This window comes from Macaca nemestrina, chromosome 9 (assembly GCF_043159975.1).
Source record: "Macaca nemestrina isolate mMacNem1 chromosome 9, mMacNem.hap1, whole genome shotgun sequence".
Lineage (NCBI taxonomy): Eukaryota > Metazoa > Chordata > Mammalia > Primates > Cercopithecidae > Macaca > Macaca nemestrina.
Genome location: NC_092133.1, coordinates 126670542 through 126689817, shown reverse-complemented (window position 1 = coordinate 126689817; position 19276 = coordinate 126670542). Strand labels below are relative to the sequence as shown.

The following is a 19276-nucleotide window of genomic DNA, read 5'->3' as shown; positions in this document are numbered from 1 at the left end:
TGTTTGAGGAACCGTTAGATGTTCTTCAAAGCAGCTGCACCATTTTACATTCACATCCAGCAGTGTATGAGGGTTCCAATATCTCCACATCTTCATCAGTACTATTATTGTTTGTCTTTTCTATTTTAGCCATCCTAATGAGTATGAAATAATATCATATTGTGATTTGATTTACATTTCCCTAATAACTAAGTAACATATTTTTAATGTGCTTATTGGCCATTTATCTATCCTTTTTGGAGAAATATTGACTCAAATCCTTGCCCATTTTAAAATTGGATTTCTCTTTTTATAATTGTTGAATTGTAAGAGTCCTTTACATATTCTGGATACGAGTCCCCCACGGTTGTTTTTACACTCTGCTTCCACAAATTGCCTTTCTCATGTTGGACTTCCATTTGCTATACTCCTTTCCTAAAACAAAAAGGCCCATGGATCCCTCATACGCTGGAAGAAGGCTTTGCAAATATCAGCATGAAAGACTGTCCATGTACAAGAGTGTGCACTATAATGTTAGTTATAATGTCAGGATTTCACATTCAGCATACTCTGGCAAAGCAAAGAAATAAAGGAAAAATAACTTAGGAAAATTTTTTTTTAAATTAGGAGTAAAGAATAGCAAAATTTTGGCCAGGCGCGGTGGCTCACACCTGTAATCCCAGCACTTTGGGAGGCCGAGGCGGGCAGATCATGAGGTCAAGAGATCGAGACCATCCTGGCAAACACGGTGAAACCCCGTCTCTGCTAAAAATACAAAAAATTAGCTGGGCGTGGTGGTGGTGGGCGCCTGTAGTCCCAGCTACTCAGGAGGCTGAGGCAGGAGAATGGCGTGAACCTGGGAGGTGGAGCTGGCAGTGAGCCAAGATCACGCCACTCTCTAACCTGGGTAACAGAGCGAGACTCCGTCTCAAAAAAAAAAAAAAAGAAAGAAAAAAGAAGAGCAAAATTTCATATACTTGTGAGGACAGGAAGGTAGAATTAGTTACAATAAAATTGCTTCATCGACACTTGACATTTTATTAACTGCAATAAAATAGCAGCAATTAGTGTTGCAATTAAACATGATCATAAAGTTTCTATTCTAAAGATAATATCTTAGGTAAGCACATTCCTTAGCTAAACTTATTTACTTCAAAGTAGCCAAAGGTATAAATGTACCTACAAACAGGCTTTTAGACTATCCCAGAGACGACCTTTTGCAATATTACAATTACATCAGAAGGAAAGAAAGGTTTGAAAACAAACAAGTAAGATTTGTACAAATTATATCTATGTGTGTGTGCGTGTGTATGTGTCTGCATCGGTGCATATTTCTTTAAATCTAAACTGTTAGGTTGGCACAAAGGTAATTGCACTTTTTGCCACTGAAAGTAACGGCAAATTACTTTTGCACCAACCTAACAACTTGTGGAAAACATGACATAATTTTTTAAGTTAAAAGACAACTTTTTAAAAACTTAGATACATTAAAAATAACAATAATAATCCCCAAAAACAAAGAAATATAGAATGGACAAGGTCAAGATATCAGCTTTCACCCATAAGGGCAGGTTAGTGTTTTTCTTCAAAAGCCTACTACTGTAGAACACACACCACCAGGTGTCACAGAACCAGGACACAGCGTTCATTGCAGATCCATCATTGCCAGTAGACAAACAGCTCAAACAATGCCCATTTTTGGACCCAGAGTCAATGATGTTGGAAACACACATCAGGGACAGTTGTGTCACGGTGCTGCTCAGTGGTGACATCAGGGTAAGCTCAACTCCACAAACATATCATATATCTCAAAAGGAGGTTCAGTAACTTCAAAGGCTGTTTTTCTAAGTGCTACACATGTAATTCAGAGAGTTTTGAAAAATTCTATTTTACCCACTTAAAATTTTAAAACAATGAGAAAAATATTTATGAAATAAATATTACAAAAGTAAATAAATGGCTCATTCTAAAAATGAAATCTAAAACAAATTTTACATTATGTCTCAGATATTATATAAGAATTCTGTATACATTAACTCATATAACTATCACAATAACCCTATGAAGTCGGAGTTATGATTATCCTCATTTTACAGACAAGTAAACTAAAGAAGGGAACGGTTAAGGTGGGGCTGGGATATGAAATCACTCAGTCTGACTCTGGGCTCTGTACTCCTTAGCAAGGTTCAGTATTACCAAAGTGACTACGGCCCTTTGAAAACAAAAAACCACTGGAATAAAGCTGAGGAATTCGTTTTAATTAGATAGTTAATCTCTTTTCTCTCTTCAACAGTATGTCTAATTGCTTATCCGAAAAAAGGAAAAAAAAATAGTAGCTAGGAAAGCAGACTAGGAATGAGAATTCTTGAGTCTAATTCTCAGGTCTTTATTTGTTTTGTAATGCTCTCACTCATTTTGTGACATAAACTACGACAAGGAAAGTTTGTGTTTCTCTTAAACAACACTCCCCAGGATATTTGGGACAAAAATGAGATCACCAAGAAAGAGGCAGGGAGTACAAAATAAACCTGGTTGCTGCGACTACGCTCAGAGAACCAATTACCAAGAGGGTAGTCAAATTACATTGGCAGTTTGTTCCCTATGTACAAAACAGTTGTGTTCCAAAACCTCAGCTTAAATCCCTTATTTAGAATTTGAAACATGATCTATTAAACCTGTTATTTATTTTAGGAATAGTGCCATATTAATATTATAAAAGTATTGGACTTAACAAAGTTTGACTTTTCTGCATTCGAACTCTCAATCAGAGTCCTCAAAAGCACACTTCCTCCTTCTCTAGCCAGGGAAGCATGCTAGGGAGGTCAATCTTTCTCCCAGTCCATCAGCCAGGTACTGGGAGCATGCCCACCCCAGGCCTGAGAAACCCACAGCCTCCTTAGAGCTGAGAGCACTGGCCCTGGTGGTGGGATCAGGGAGATGGGCTGGGGCATCTCTGAGAAGGCCAAAGCAGTGTGTACAACCTCTTCAGAGCACCAATCCCTGGACTTCCTGGACTGCCAATGAAGTTAGGTCTTTGACTTTCTGACTCTACAACTAAATCTTCCCACTTGTTCTTGAGATTCCTTGCTGTAGATCCCCAAACTTTCAATTCTGTGTCAATTCATCTCCTGTGTCAATTTCATCTTCTGAGTCCCCCTTTCATTCCATTATGAAAGCTCCTTCCTAGACAGCCTCTCCACCTCCTCTTTCTCCACCTACCCCTTGTAGGGAAGGATAGAGCCACACAGCTGACACAGGTGTATCTGAGGAGAATAAATACCAATACATCCCCCACCCTTCCAAAATAATCCCTCAACTGCCTTTTAATTTTTTTAAAAAGGTGATCGAAAGCATTCTTTCACAAGCTCTACTGTGGGGTGATTAGGAGAGAACCTCTGAAAAAGAAAATAAGCTGGAAAGGGGATGCTATGCACAGCCATCTGTGGAAAGAGGTGAGGAGTTGCCAATGTGACCCTTCTAGCCATGCCAACCTCTGTGGCCCACTAGTGGAGCTAGTGAGAGGGAGAATGAATCAGGAAAGCACCGAATGAGGCAGTTATGAGGGGAAAGAGGGCAGAAAGATGCCGTAAAGGCATGATCAGGAAAGGAAAGAGGTTTCTTGAGCCCGTTTGTTGAGGCAAGTCCTAGACACACAAGTCCCTAAAGATTTTTGAGAGTTTTAATACATGAAAGCTGAATTCTGCATGTATCCCACATACCGAACTCTGGAGGAAATCCAAGGAGATTTGCTATTTCTTTAGGAGTGAAATATCGCAGTTTAAGCATTAACAGCTTTGTTATCTGTTCTTCTTGTGACAACTTGGTAAGGGATTTGTAGATATTCTCAATCTGTAAGAAAATACCCAAGATAACTAAAAAAGTAATGTGCAATTGGATTTAAGATCTTCTGCTGTGAGACAGTTTAAACTCGATGGACATACAGTCTGCTCTAACACACAGCGGCAAAGTGCGCAGGGCAAATTGGCTCTGTGCAATAGACTACGTACTGGCTCGATAAGGGCAATGTAAACTTTGAAAAGAAAAAAAGGTTAACATTCAACAGATCAGGATATTTTTCAGGGTGTCTGTCATTTTTGAGCCCTTAAAATAAAATCATAAGAGTATAAACAATAAATGACAATATAAAAGAAATATAGTAAAAAATGCAAAAGAAGCTTGATAAAACAACCAAGTCGATTTTACAATAAAACAGGAGAATCATTAAAACTTTCATTTTTATACTTGGTTTCATCAAGATACTTCCTTAAAATGATTAAATACATTAAGCAAATATAATTTCTTCAATCCAGACATTCATTTGCCTATAACAGAATTTTTACCATGGGTAAATTTTATTAGTTAAAAGTTTGAATCAGTATAAAAGATAATGTGATCTCACTTTAAAAGTATTCAAAAAAATATAAAACTTGCTATATATTAGACTTGTATTCAACCATGACAACATGAAGAGTTAACAACTAAAGTATTCATAAAGCACATTGCTAAGATTTTTTTTTTCCTTAAAAGGAAGTTTATAGTGTGTACTGCAAAGGAGGGCTCCAATATTAAGATGTTTGTACAACATTTTAGAGAACATTAACTATTGTAGGCTGAATTTCAACTTACTATTTATGGAATAAAAGAAAAGCAGAAGGTAAAAATAAGAAAAAGAAAAACATAAAACATTCCTTGTGCATATACTCATGTAGAGCAACAAGAAAAAGATTTATTCAACAGTAATAAAATATATATATGAATATCCATATGAATGAATAAAATATATATTGATGGCCAGTTGGATGCATAAAATTATTTTAATGTTCTCAAAGTATTATACAATTTTAGTTAAAAGTTTTAAAGTGTTTTAGTTTTAAAACATGCGTAGTACCTGCACATCCTCTGCAGTCTGTAACACAGACCCTGTCCCTTCTATGTAGCTTCCATATCTGAAAAATCAACACAACTATTATGCAGCACCTGATGTATGTGTTAATGCTATATTTCTTAAATATTTATTGAATGAATTAATCAATCTACACAGTTACATCCTTCTGAAATATCTGGAATAATGTCACATAAATATCATTTGTAGGAAAAAAATTACTAGGTAAAAGACATAAGATAGTTCCATTTAAATGTCTCAGAAATGGGCCGGGCACAATGGCTAATGCCTGTAATCTCAGCACTTTGGGAGGCCGAGGCTGGTGGACCACCTGAGGTCAGGAGTTTGAGGTCAGCCTGGCCAACATGGTGAAATCCCAGGCATGGTGGTAAGTGCCTGTAATCCCAGCTACTCAGGAGACTGAGGTAGGAGAATCTCTTAAACCTGGAAGGCAGAGGTTGCAGTGAGCCGAGATCACGCTGCTGCACTCCAGCCTGGGCAACAGAGTGAGACTCTGTCTCAAAAAGTAAATGATAATAATAAATAATAAATGTCTCAGAAATGAAACATGGCACAGTTTTTTTAGTTGAATAGACACCACTGAATTATGAACTATAAGTTGTTATTTCTTTGTATTAATTGTCCCATCTTGAATGTTCACCACTGGAAAGGATGCACTTTATATTCAAATATAATTCAATAGTGGCTCCCCTGCCACATTAACCCAAATGCTGTATAGGTGAAAAGAAATTGCTGCCATTTTCATCATGCCTGAACCATCATTTCCTCTCAGGAACCCACCACCCTGCCCTCTAACACCATGGCAAACACAGTGCCACTGAGCCTATGTCTGCTTGTCATTTAACACAGTACGATTTTATGATCACTTAGACCATTATATAAAAAAACTACACAGAAAATATAAAACACTTCAGAAATGCAAGTCATTAGCAGTATGTCTTTCTCTAAGATTATTGCCAAGCTGGCCATTCAACATTTTAGCATTATTTCTTTTTTACAAATAAAACAGTTTAAAATAAGAATTAGAGGGAAAAAGTCAAACCAGGAAAAAAACAATTTTTTTCAAACTGTCTTTTTCATATATATTACACATATAAATATGTGTGTATATACACATAGTATCTATACCAAAATAAATTTTACAATCAGCCTTCTTTTATGTCATCTGTATAATTAGAAAAGAATTTCAAGGTTGTTTATTACAAAATTGCTAAGTCTTATTTTATGAGAGTCCTAAACAGAACCTATTGAACTTGGTAATTGACAACAGCCCAGTGAAGTCTTTCAAGGTAATGGAAAGCAATAAACTCTTTCCCCTGAAGTACAAGGGCAGAGTATAATAAAGTCAGAATGAGTCTGGTATGGTTATATTGGGGTACAGGATATCATACAAGATATTAATAGCTAGCTAGAAGGTAAGAACAGAAAGCCTGAATTGACAAATCATACAACTACCTATCAAATGAGGTTGAGTAGCATTCAGAAAGCAGAGACAGAGATCCTTGGCAAAATTTTTCTTTTTGTTTGAGACAGAGTCTCACTCTGTCATCCAGGCTGTAGTGCAGTGGTGTGATCTCAGCTCACTGCAACCATTGCCCCCCAGATTCAAGCGATTCTCCTGCCTCAGTCTCCCAAGTAGCTGGGATTGCAAGCGCCCACCACCATGCCTGGCTAATTTTTGTAGTTTTAGTAGAGACAGGGTTTCACCATGATGGCCAGGCTAGTCTCAAACTCCTGACCTCAGGTGATCTATCTGCCTCAGCCTCCCAAAGTGTTGAGATTACAGGCATGAGCCACCATGCCCAGCCAAAATTTTCCTTAAAAAGCTCTAATTTTCCCCTTTCTAGGTTTAAAAAAATTAGTGAGAAATGTATTAAATGTTCAAGAAATAACCCAAAGGAAGCCCTCTAAATGTTCATGAATAGGTAACCAGTAAATTATATAATATACCTATACAATGAAAACAGAAAGTCCTTTAAGTACTGATATGCGATAATATTCTATTTATATTGTGCAGTGAAAAAAGGGGCATATATATAGTATCCTGCCATTTACTTAAAAAGGGGGATAAATATAGATGGATATTTAAATACACTTTCAGATACAATACCTCTGGAAGATTATACAGTAAACTGATATCATTGGTTGTATGTGGGGAGAAGAACTGAATGGTCAAGAGATAGAAATGGAATGGAGTCTTACAATCTTAGTTATCTTTTGGGGAACCATGGGCATATATCACTTATGTAAAAACCTGAATAAAATTTAAATTTAAAAGTTACTCTAATATTCTCCAGATGACTCAATATTACTTCTTTAGATTAAAATTTAATTTCTTATTATACATTGATCATAAGAGTGAACACAATTCTTTTGAGATACGAGGTACCACAGAAGTGCCAAAGAATTAGCACCCCATCTCTACTGAAAATACAAAAAATTAGCCGGGCGAGGTGGTAGCTGTAGTCCCAGCTACTCAGGAGGCTGAGGCAGGAGAATGGCGTGAACCCGGGAGGCAGAGCTTGCAGTGAGCAGAGATGGCGCCACTGCACTCCAGCCTGGGCAGCAGAGTGAGACTCCGACTCAAAAAAAAAAAAAAAAGAATTAGCAAGTAATAGTCTACAGAAACCATGTTTCCACTATGGGTATTTAAGCTCCTATGAAAGTCACCAAACAAATGACATTGTCTTTTATGAGCACTTTTGTGGGTGGTGCACATAATGTTCTGCCAAACGGAATTTTTACTTGTGTTCTATTGGAACATGAAGCAGGCAATTAAGGGAAAATACATCATTCTAGCAAAAACATTTTATAAAATGCTCCTTCTTTTTAGAAGAACTTAAAGAAACAATAGCTTTTAAAAACCTGGTTATTTTGGATACAGGATGAATAGATCTTTAAAACCTACCCTTTGGTAAAGCACACGGACCTTCTACAAGTGGGCTGAACAATGTCCAATAGAAGAGCATATCGCAGCAATGACTTTGGTGGTAAAAGATACTGGTCCATGTCAGTGTCATCTTCAAGAAAATCTTTTAGCATTTTCACAGAGAGATCACTATCTTGTTGATTCTTCCTGTGAATTTCTTCTGCAGTTTCAAGCTTAAAAAGAATGGCATCTTTTCCAGAACCCTGTGTGCTGCTATCAAAGCTAATATTTGGTTCAATGTTCTTTTCTTGAATTTTATTTTCTACATCCATTGTATATTTTTGTGGATGTACAGATTCAATTTTGGGGAACTGCATCAGTACCTGGCATTACATAAAAATAAACAAATTGTCAAAAGTTTCATTAAAAATAAGAGAAATTAATAATGTCCAGTCAACATTATGAAAAAAACCTCATTAGTCTTTATGGGGTTGCCATTAAAAGACAGAAATTGTGGTTTACTTGTATTTGCACAAGTTATTACAAGTTATTAATCATACAGCTATATTGTCATCAGGCTACAGATGATTTATTTCATGGATTAGTGTTTACAGTATTTATTAATAAAAACATTCAATAAAGTAATAGAAAGTGTACTGAATATAGATAAATCATACTTGTATCCTATTTGGAAAAGAAGTTTAGAAAGCAACACTAATATTTCCAGAAAACGTGTTTTGGATCAAGTTTTGCCATACTCCTTCATTAAAAAGGAAAAACCGAAACATAGCTATGATCTAAAGGAAAACTAGCAATTAAAAAAAGAAAAGCACTTTTCACTGTGAAAGGTTATTTCTACTCATGAGTCCCATGGGAAAAACTTGCTTCTGCAAAACATATAACCATGTATAAAGTCCTATTTTGTAAAAGGAAAACCGTTCCAGGAATTTTTAATGATGAAGTCTTTGAAGTCAATGTATAAAATTAATATTAACTTAATACAATGTATAAGGTGCATTAACTCTACATTTGGAATTGGCCACTATGGAAAGGGAGCAATATTAGTATTATGTGATAAGGGGATTGAGGTGACACTACCAATCCCTTATTAGTAGACATGACTTTTGTGTCCTTACCTATGAAAGTTAAGGAGAGTTTCACTGAAACGCCGAAACTCAGTTATCCATCCCTGTTTTTTGACCTAAGCATGTAAAACTGCTGACATAATTAGAGATTCTATCTGTAGCAATTGAGCATTTTATTCTAGCTTGTACTAATCATTACTATATTTTAATCAATTAAGCTAAATAGCATTGGCTTTAAAGAAAATGCAACCAATGTGTTAAAATACTTGTAAGCCACTTTTAAGATAAAATATTAAATTTTATCAAAAGTAACCAATGGCTTCTATGGGAAAGATAAAATGATAAATGCAAAACAGTCAACAGTCAAAAGGGAACTTATGGGGGAAGGAAGATCACAATACTAATGATAAGTTTTTTAACTCATTTGTTTTCCAATGAGGAAAAGAAAATTTGTTTTGTTTTGTTTTTGTTTTGTTTAAAACCAATAAAAGTGGCAAGAGGAAAATGGCCTTGAAGAGGGACCTAGGGCATGGTCTATACTTTAGATTCCATAGGACACAGAGACACTTACACAAAGTAGTTCTTGAAAATAAATTAGCAGACTAATATATATTTACAATAAATAAGTCATAACACTCATAATAAAATTCCAATAATAATACCTGACCAGGGGCTTGAAAAGGTAATGGTTCAGACTGAAGCTTTGCAATAAGAAAATACCGTAGCCTTGAATTTGGAATGCCAAGCTGTAAGCAAAGCAAAGCAGTTAGTTACTCTAGAAAATTAAAGAGAGCGGTACTAACTTTAGCAACAAGTTAAACAACAACAACAAAAAACTCATACGAGTCTACACTTAGCTTCTACCAGAGCAAAATTTGCTACGGATTTGTAGAAGACTCCATTGTAGTATATTCTAAACTATTAAGCTGCTACTTTGTACTTTTATTTGAATGAGTTAAAGATTGAAGCTGACAAATATATCTACAAGTCACTTCCATTTTATATTTCCCAGCTAAGACATACTATAGATATTTTTACATTCATTATTGATAATATAGTAATAATTTAAAAATTCAAATATAGCTATTCTTGGCTATTTATTACCTCATTTTGTTAAAAAGGATGATTCACTATGCTTTACAAACTAAAAGGCAATAAATATGAAATAAATTTAAAGAAATCAAATATGTTGCCAATTTCCACAGCTTGTATCTTGAATTTTTATAATGGGTTTTCTATTAATTTCTGGGCAAAGAACAATATAATATGACTAAAGATCACAAGAAACTAACAAGAACAATAAAAAGCTGACAGCAACACTTGCAAAATTCAAATCTGTCAAATAACTTGTCTTATTATGATCAATTATTTAAATTTCTTACCCATGAAATGGAAGCAGTGTTTTCAACTTAATGTTATGTCCCCAAAGCAGTAATTAGAAAGTTACTACATGTTTGTTTTGTTTTCTATTTTGGATTATTTTGAAACATTAACATTATTAATTATTAACATTATTAACACCGAGTTTGGAAATACCAAACTTGACATATTTTAAAATATGCTATCCTTTGCTCTCTAAAAGAAAAATATAGTCTCTCTTTCAAGCTATATAATTTTTTTCATGAAATATGTGTGAATGAATTTATATGCATGCACTCAACTCTTTGGGAAGGAAGACCCATAATCTAAACTATTTTCAGAGTTTACCTATAATATTATCCAAAATAAAGCCATTCTGCTTATTGAATCAAATTTCCTTTGAGAAAAAAAGCCTTTAAATTATAATTTATGTAAGCATTTATAACTGTGGTACCTACAGAGGTTGGAGATAATAGAAACTCTTGGTACTGAAAGCCACAATTTTCTATTGTTTGTATCAAGAGGTCTCTGAAAAGAAGAAAAAAAAAAGCTTTCATTTGTTACTTGGAAAGGTGGTTCTTATTTAAATAACGTACACAAAAACTCTTTTTTTTTTTTTTTTTGAGACAGAGTCTCACTCTGTCACCCAGGCTGGAGTACAGTGGCACAATCTCGGCTCACCGCATCCTCCGCCTGCCGGGTTCAAGCAATTCTCTGCCTTAGTCTCCTGAGTAGCTGGGATTACAGGCGCCCACCACCACACCTGGCTAATCTTTTTGTATTTTTAGTAGAGACAGGGTTTCGCCATCTTGGCCAGGCTGGTCTTGAACTCCTGACCTCATGATCCACCAGCTTCGGCCTCCCAAAGTGCTGGGATTACAGGCGTGAGCCACCGCACCCGGTCCACAAAACCTCATTTTAAGTGAAAACTGTAACTTCACTTGTTTAGAAAGATAATGACCTACGTTTTTACTAAGTTCAGCACCTGAGAAATAATATTGAATCAAAAGATATAGATAATTCTTTATTACAAATAAATAGAGCTGCCAGATAAATTATCCAAATTGATGAAAGTTAGAATTGCTAATCTAGTGATGATCAATCTGCCATGGGAACTAGAACTCTATCTTCTTCAAGGTAGCCAGTCAGATGGGAGCACTGTTACAGACAGCAGCTGACGCAAGGACTGGGGTGATGCTTTCTCTCCAGCTGAGCCACCATCTGAAAGAACCCCAACACAGGGATTCTTCCTGCATCCAGCTGTAGGGCAGAAAATACTTGCCAACAGGACCAATTCTTACTGAAAACGTTTCCACTTACACAGAAATAAGCACCAATATAAATGGCTAAAATTGAGAAATGCCATTCTTACTAACCACTTACTCCAGAAAAATTCGAAAACATCAAAAGAGAATCAGTTGAACAAAACTTTGTAATACTTTATATTATTAGTCAAAATCAACACTGATGAATTCAACATATAAAATGTCAGAATGTATGCACTGGTTTTTAAGATTTTTATTTCACAACAGTTCCTACTATAAGATATACCAAGTCTAAGATGTATGCAAGACAAACACATTTTTTTTACCTTGTAGAAGATGCTTCAAAACCTTTAACATTTTCCAAAAGAATATACTTTGGTAATTTTTGTAATCTAAAAAAAAAACACAAACAAATGGAATTCTAAATATCTCATTACTAAGAAGAAAAAGTAAAGAAAATCATTACTGTGGGAAATATGAGGTAAGTAATTTTCTGAACTATTTTTAAAATGGAATTTTATAAGGCTGGAGACAACTTATATTTTATTCATTTTTCCCTTAAACATGGCACACTTGATAAAGTTAACATTTAAAATGTTAATTTCCATTGGAGTTGATCTCAAACATGGGTTCACAAAGAGCCTCTGTGGTGACAGGTGAAAGGGCTGCTACTCATATAGAAGGGTGGCTTTAAGGGTTTGCACTTATTTCTAGGCCATGGGTAACAGCATTCACTAACATTAGCACCATTTGCATCAACACTATGAACAGAGGCAGTAGAAGCTAGCTATTAGGCTGTGATTCCCTGTCACTCACTGTGGTGGCAAGCGTGGAATTGTGAAACATTTGCAGTTATTCTATTAGTCATGGTAGGAGAAGATAAATGACATGCACAATATCTCAAGGCAGCATGTATAAATGGCTATCCTCTATAAAATGACAAACATCACATTCTTCCAGACCTGGAGTTTCAAATTAAGGGTAAGCTTGTACAGGAACCAAACTTTTTACCTTGGGAGAACATTGAGAATATATAAGAAGCTATTCGTCCTTGAATCAGTCATATCACCCTGCCGGCCAATCCTAAAGGGGTAAAAAAACCACACGCACAAAAAAAGTTTATCAATAATCTGATAAGAAGATGTCAAATCACTTTTTAAGTCAAAACAGAGAATAAAAATAAGTTGGTCCTCACAAAAAATAGGGTCATCTTTGTTGTTACAGAGAAAAAAATACATTTATTCATTTAAAAAGAAAAAAGGGGTCCAGGCGCAGTGGATCACACCTGTAATCCCAGCACTTTGGGAGGTGAGGCAGGTGAATCACTTGAGGTCAGGAGTTTGGGACAAGACTGGCTGACATGGTGAAATACTGTCTCTACTAAAAATACAAAAATTAGGCCGAGTGTGGTGGCTCACAGCTGTAATCCCAGCACTTCGGAAGGCTGAGGTGGGCAGAACACTTGAGCCCGGGAGTTCCAGACCAGCCTGGCCAACATGGCAAAACTCCATCTCTACCAAAAATGCAAAAATTAGCCAGGCGTGGTGGGGCACGCCTGTAATCCCACCTACTCAGGAGGCTGAGGCACAAGAATTGCTTGAACCTGGAAGGCAGAGGTTGAAAAGAAAAAAAATCCTTACATACCTAACAAGTACACTTAAAATTTATCTTTATAAAACAATATGACAAATGACTTATATTAATCAAAAAAGAACAAGAAGTCAATGCAGAATAAAACCAACTGTTCTCTTAAAATCACTTTGTTTAGAAAACACACACACATGTGCTGGCTGACTATACTTTTTGCTCTCCCCTTGGTGGTATAACGAGAGTTCAGATGAATGAGCTGCTGAATGGAGTAGCAACCTGAAGCTAATGGCACTGGTGGCCAATCTAAGACAATCAAAGCAGTAGGTAAAACTAACACAATTTTGTCCAAAGTAAATAGGAGAGACTTAAGCTGAAGGCTAGATTCTATAAGCAGGAGGTTAGAGTAACTAGGGTCAAAACGAGTCATGTAAACAGGCAGTATTTGGGCTAGCAAGTAGATCCTACAAATAAGATTCACAACATGACCAAAGATAAAGCAGAAATGAAGACTTGAATTGAGCCTGAGCAGCAGGAACAGAGGACCAGGGTTCAAAAGCATCCTATTTATCTTCAGAGTCTTAAATAAGTTACTTGGCATCGTCAGTCAGTTTCCTCACACCTGATGGCAGGACCAAAACCATCAGTGGACCTGAGGTTCAGCTATGGGATTAGACTGGATGTGAACAGACTTCTCAGAAATCTTCAGTTCTTATTCTGTCCTTTCCTGTCAGACTTTCACATGAGGACTACAGAATCAGTTACTCCTGCTATCAGCAGCTGGAGCTGTGCTAAGACAAGGGAGAGATGGGAGTAGGAAAGCTACGGGGCCCTCTGCAGTATTACCTGAGGCTTCACAGAGTTGGAGCTGCATTCTGCTGTGTATAACCTGCTCACTGTACTCCGCAGGCCACACTCTCACACTCTCGTACTCCACTAGAGCCACCCTGAGATGGAATGGCCTCTGTCTGCTCTGATAAACTCCTAATCTACTTCCAGACACAGTTCAGACATCACCTCTGAAAGAATTCCCTTCTCTTGGTATGCAGCAAGCCCTTTTCTCCTCTGAACTCCTGGGACACTTTCAGCATTCTTTTATTATATAACTTATAAGATAATTTAAGATAACATTATAAGATAATTATTTGTCAGCCATTCCCATTAGACTATAAGCTCCCAAAAGACAGGAACTACAGCATCAAAAATAATGCCTGGCCAGGCGCGGTGGCTCAAGCCTGTAATCCCAGCACTTTGGGAGGCTGAGACGGGCGGATCACAAGGTCGGGAGATCGAGACCATCCTGGCTAACACGGTGAAACCCCGCCTCTACTAAAAAATACAAAAAACTAGCCGGGCGAGGTGGCGGGTGCCTATAGTCCCAGCTACTCGGGAGGCTGAGGCAGGAGAATGGCAGGAACCCAGGAGGCAGAGCTTGCAGTGAGCTGAGATCCCGCCACTGCACTCCAGCCTGGGTGACAGAGTGAGACTCCATCTCAAAAAAAAAAAAATAATAATAATAATAATAATGCCTGGCTTGTAGGTGAACAATAAATCCTTGGGGAATTCATTTCCTAGAGAATTGTTTAAATAAATCCAAACCTAGATGGAAATTTAGCATTAGAATATTCATTCATTGAATTAGACTGCTTATTACATATGATATTCTACTTAAAATCATGGAATATATAAAATGATTGACAAATCTTGGCTCTGACATTCTTTAATTGTATATCCTTGAGAAAACTAACCTTTCTATGCCCCAGTTTCTCATCTGTAAAATCATTATAACAGCAATGGCTACCCCATAAGCTTGTTAAATTAAATGACATCCTCTGCGTAAGACACTTAGAGGATTACTACTGCTATTATCATTTAAAATAATTCAAAAGACTTATTAAAAATATCTAAATGAAGATGAATTAGTCAAGATTTGGTTGAAGATATAATTTCCTGAAACATATAGCCAAATATTTATATATACACACACATATATATAATTTTTTTAATGAAGAGATTATAATGTTGCTATGAAAAGTCAGAATTATTCAATGTACATATGAATTTTAAGAAATGTAAAGTTCACAAGTACATGCTTAACTAGCTTTTAAATTGTACAATTAAGCAATTTAGGACTTGAATATTTATTGCAGAAATTCACTTTGCTTAATCAGTATTAGAAAGATATTCTTGAATGCTCATTAGTTTAAATGAATTAAGGTAATTTGGGCTGGAAATAAACATTGTGTCTTAGGTAAGTATAAAAGAGGTATCCTACAGTATTGCATATCTACTTTTGACCAAATTAATTTGCTCATCTGGTAGCAATTGCTATTTCCTTTGTGATTAATGCTTAATTATAAATATGAATGGGGGCTGGGCACGGTGGCTCCGCCTGTAATCCCAGCACATTGGGAGGTCGAGGTGGGAGGATAGCTTGAGCCCGGGGCTTTCAGGCCAGCCATGGCAACATAATGAGATGCCATCTCTACAAAAAATTTAAAAATTAGCTGGGCATGGCAGTGTATACCTTTAGTCCCAGCTACTCAGAAGGCTGAGGCAGAAGGATTGCTTGAACCTGGGAGATTAAGGCTGCAGGGAGCTGTGATCATGCTACTGTACTGCAGCCTGGGTGACAGAGCAAGACCCTGTCCCAATAATTATTATTTAAAAATAAATACATACAAACATAAGTAGATAAAAAGATTTATGAAAAAATTTCCAAACTATGAAATGCAGCTAATAAACTTCAAAGTGTCCATGCTTGACACTATGGTATGCTTTGATTTAGTAAGTCCTTCAAAAGCACTTTCTCAACACTTGATATGGTTTGGCTGTGTCCCCATCCAAATCTCATCTTGAATTTCCACGTGTTGTGGGAGGGACCTGGTGGGAGGTAACTGAATCGTGGGGGCAGGTCTCTGCTGTGCTGTTCTTGTGACAGTGAATAAGTCTCATGAGAGCTGATGGTTCTATAAAGGGCAGTTTCCCTGCACAACCTCTCTCCCTTTACCTGCTGCCTATGACTTGTTCCTCCTTGCCTTCCGCCATGATTGTGAGGTTTCCCTAGCCACATGGAACTGTAAGTCTAGGAAACCTCTTTTTTTGTAAATTGCCTAGTCTCAGGTATGTCTTTATCAGCAGCATCGAAATGGACCAATACAACATTGAAATATTTATGACACATACCTTGTGAATGGCTGGCATGGAGGGCTCATTAAAATCATATCAAAAGATAATCTGTCAAACTCTTCAAGTGTAATGCCCTGAGGAATGAACATTTGGGGGAACAAAAACATAAAAACATGGATAGAATGGGGAAGAAGGAAAATACTAACTATAACTAAATATATCAGAAACTGAAACAGTTTATAATACAATGCTTGTCAAATCAACTTTGGTTAACTAACTTCTCAAAACAATACTGTGAAGGAAGTGGGGCAGTAAACTGAAGCTATAAGAAATTAAGTGACTTCCCCCAAGTTCCCAGCACCAGCCCAGAGCTGGAACAATTGTTTCCTGGATCCTAAGCACATCTGGCCTGTATCACGCCTCAAGTGTATCACTGCTGTTTTCTGGAGTAAAACACGGAGAACCTTATTTTATAATTGACAATTTTCATGGGGATGGGGTCTAGGAAATTTTTAAATACCTACCTGTCAATAATGTTCTTTATTTAGCAAATGTGATATGCAGACCAGTCACCATCCCTTTCATATACATCTGTTAATATATTATCAAATGGAAAAGGGCCTAATTCTCAGATAGCCACAAATATTTGCAGTTGTGTGCAATGAACTTCAAATGATTGTTGACAAGATGAATCAAAAGAATTCCTAATGGGCTAACTAGCTGAGAACTGTGCTATGTTTGTTCCCTTTCTATATCTCAGAAGACAAACACAGGGAAGCACACGTCAGGGGTTTGCCAACTCACATTAAGCACTCTCAGTGCACATCTTTAGCTAGAAACTTAAAGAAATCAGTCCAGAATCAAAACCTTCCTAATTATAACCCACTTCTAAGAAGTTCAAGCACATGAATAAAGCAGGAAAAGCTTTACTCTGAATTCTGTAAAGAGTGAGTTAACGTGGGAACATGTCAGTTGTCTCCATTGTATTAACAGTTTGAATGTGCATGTCTTATCAGTTTTTGATCATAGGATTTTAAATAATTACAGATACATCTGTGAAAATGAAATCAAAATTAGATATTGAAAATTTCCTAAAGCACTTCTCGACTCCGCAGTGCTAAGGAAAGCAATCTGAAAATTCTATACTGAGCAGTCAGCCAGAACACACGGGGCAGGGTATTAGCACATCGCATTCAAGTTCAACAGCCTGTATATACAGGGCCATTATGATATGCAACTGGACATGGAATGATAACAGCTAAATTCCTAAAACTAAAGTAAAAATAAAACAACAATCTCTCATAGCAATTATTCCAGTGGCATCCTATGTCTAGAATCAAAAGGAAGTAAACAGAGTCAATGTCTCTAATACAGCTAGCCACTAAAAAAGTTACAGCTTTAACAGATTCTTTTTTTATATATACATACTTTAAGTTCTAGGGTACATGTGCACAATGTGCAGGTTTGTTACGTATGTATACATGTGCCATGTTGGTGTGCTGCACCCATTAAAACTCATCATTTACATTAGGTATTTCTCCTAATGCTATCCCTCCCCCACCCCTCCACCCCATGACAGGACCCAGTGTGTGATGTTCCCCACCCTGTGTCCAAGTGTTCTCATTGTTCAATTCCCACCTATGAGTAAGAACATGCGGTGTTTGGTTTTCTGTCCTTGTGATAGTTTGCTCAGAATGATCGTTTCCAGCTTCATCCATGTTCCTGCAAAGGACATGAACTCATCCTTTTTTATGGCTGCACAGTATTCCATGGTGTATATGTGCCACATTTTCTTAATCCAGTCTATCATTGATGGACATTTGAGTTGGTTCCAAGTCTTTGCTATTGTGAATAGTGCCGCAAGAAACATACGTGTGTATGTGTCTTTATGACAGCATGATTTATAATCCTTTGGGTATGTGCTCAGTAATGGGATGGCTGGGTCAAATGGTATTTCTAGTTCTAGATCCTTGAGGAATCACCACACTGTTTTCCACATTGGTTTAACTAGTTTACAGTCCCACCAACAGTGTAAAAGTGTTCCTGTTTCTCCACATCCTCTCCAGCACCCGTTGTTTCCTGACTTTTTAATGATCGCCATTCTAACTGGTGTGAGATGGTATCTCATTGTGGTTTTGATTTGCATTTCTCTGATGGCCAGTGATGATGAGCATTTTTTGAAAATAGTGATTTTTTAATAGTGTAGGCCAACTAATAAGGCAATTAGGCAAAAATTCATCACTAAATTGAACCATTCACAACTTATTTAACCTGGTATTCTAGGTCAATGAAAATGTATTTGGATTAAATAAAGCAGTCATGGAAATACACAGGTTATCTTTAATGACTAAATATTTTAAAGCCAATGGAAATTGACTTTTTACATTATATGACTATACAAGTTAAGGAAAACACTCTTGCTTTCAGACAATATTAGATCAGGTCAGTGTGCTAACATTGTTCATCCCGTGTTGACTGGCAGGTGTATATGTCCCTCTGCCTGCCTTCTTGCTTATTTTCTCAGAAAGTTTCCTGGCTATTCTTAAACTTAATTTTCATTTGAACTTTAGGAAGAACTTGGCAGATTAGAAAACAACAACTTTTGACTATTTTATTGAAGTTTTAGTGAAAGAGAGCCAATATTTTTACAATATTCAGCCATCCTATCCAAAAACACAGTACGCTTTCATCATTTTCAAGTCTCTTTAACCTCCATATGAATTAGATTTCTTGTTATATAGATTCTTGTGTCATTACTAAAAATAGGAACTTTCTCCTATTATGTTTCCTAGTAGGTTTTTGTTTGTATATAGTATGCAATAGGTTAGCATATTTTTGTAGCCAGCCTCCTTATTAAAGCACTAAGTATTCCTCAGATACTATTTTTGCTTAACTTGTTAGTGTTTTCTGGCATATTCAATCACATTTTTAAATCTCTGTTTCTATTTATATGATATTTCTCTGTGTAAGTGCATTAGCTAACAGTTCCACAACAATATCAAGTAGTCGTGCTAATGGTGGACATCCTTGTCTTTTTATTATTTTAGTGAGAATACTTTTAAAGTTTCACCATTTGGTATGTTACTGGGTTTAGACATAT

At 36.5% G+C, this 19276-nt stretch overlaps 1 protein-coding gene across 13 annotated transcripts in view; it reads right to left on the bottom strand.

Annotated features, from left to right (window-relative positions):
- The window catches only part of LOC105488216 (tRNA aspartic acid methyltransferase 1), a 61987-nt gene that overhangs the window by 7291 nt on the left and 35420 nt on the right, over positions 1-19276 (bottom strand). For 4 of the 13 annotated variants that reach the window (XM_011752084.2, XM_011752091.3, XM_011752088.3 and 1 more), the window contains 8 exons: positions 16234-16310; positions 12472-12543; positions 11787-11852; positions 10654-10723; positions 9499-9582; positions 7791-8134; positions 4868-4925; positions 3699-3828 (listed from right to left, as the gene is read on the bottom strand). In XM_011752084.2, the coding sequence (XP_011750386.2) occupies positions 3699-3828; positions 4868-4925; positions 7791-8134; positions 9499-9582; positions 10654-10723; positions 11787-11852; positions 12472-12543; positions 16234-16310 (901 nt within the window). Of the gene's footprint in view, positions 1-650; positions 745-3698; positions 3829-4867; positions 4926-7790; positions 8135-9498; positions 9583-10653; positions 10724-11786; positions 11853-12471; positions 12544-16233; positions 16311-19276 lie in introns of all 13 variants that reach the window. The other 9 variants (XM_011752086.2, XM_071070429.1, XM_011752089.2 and 6 more) reach the window with 7 other exon arrangements.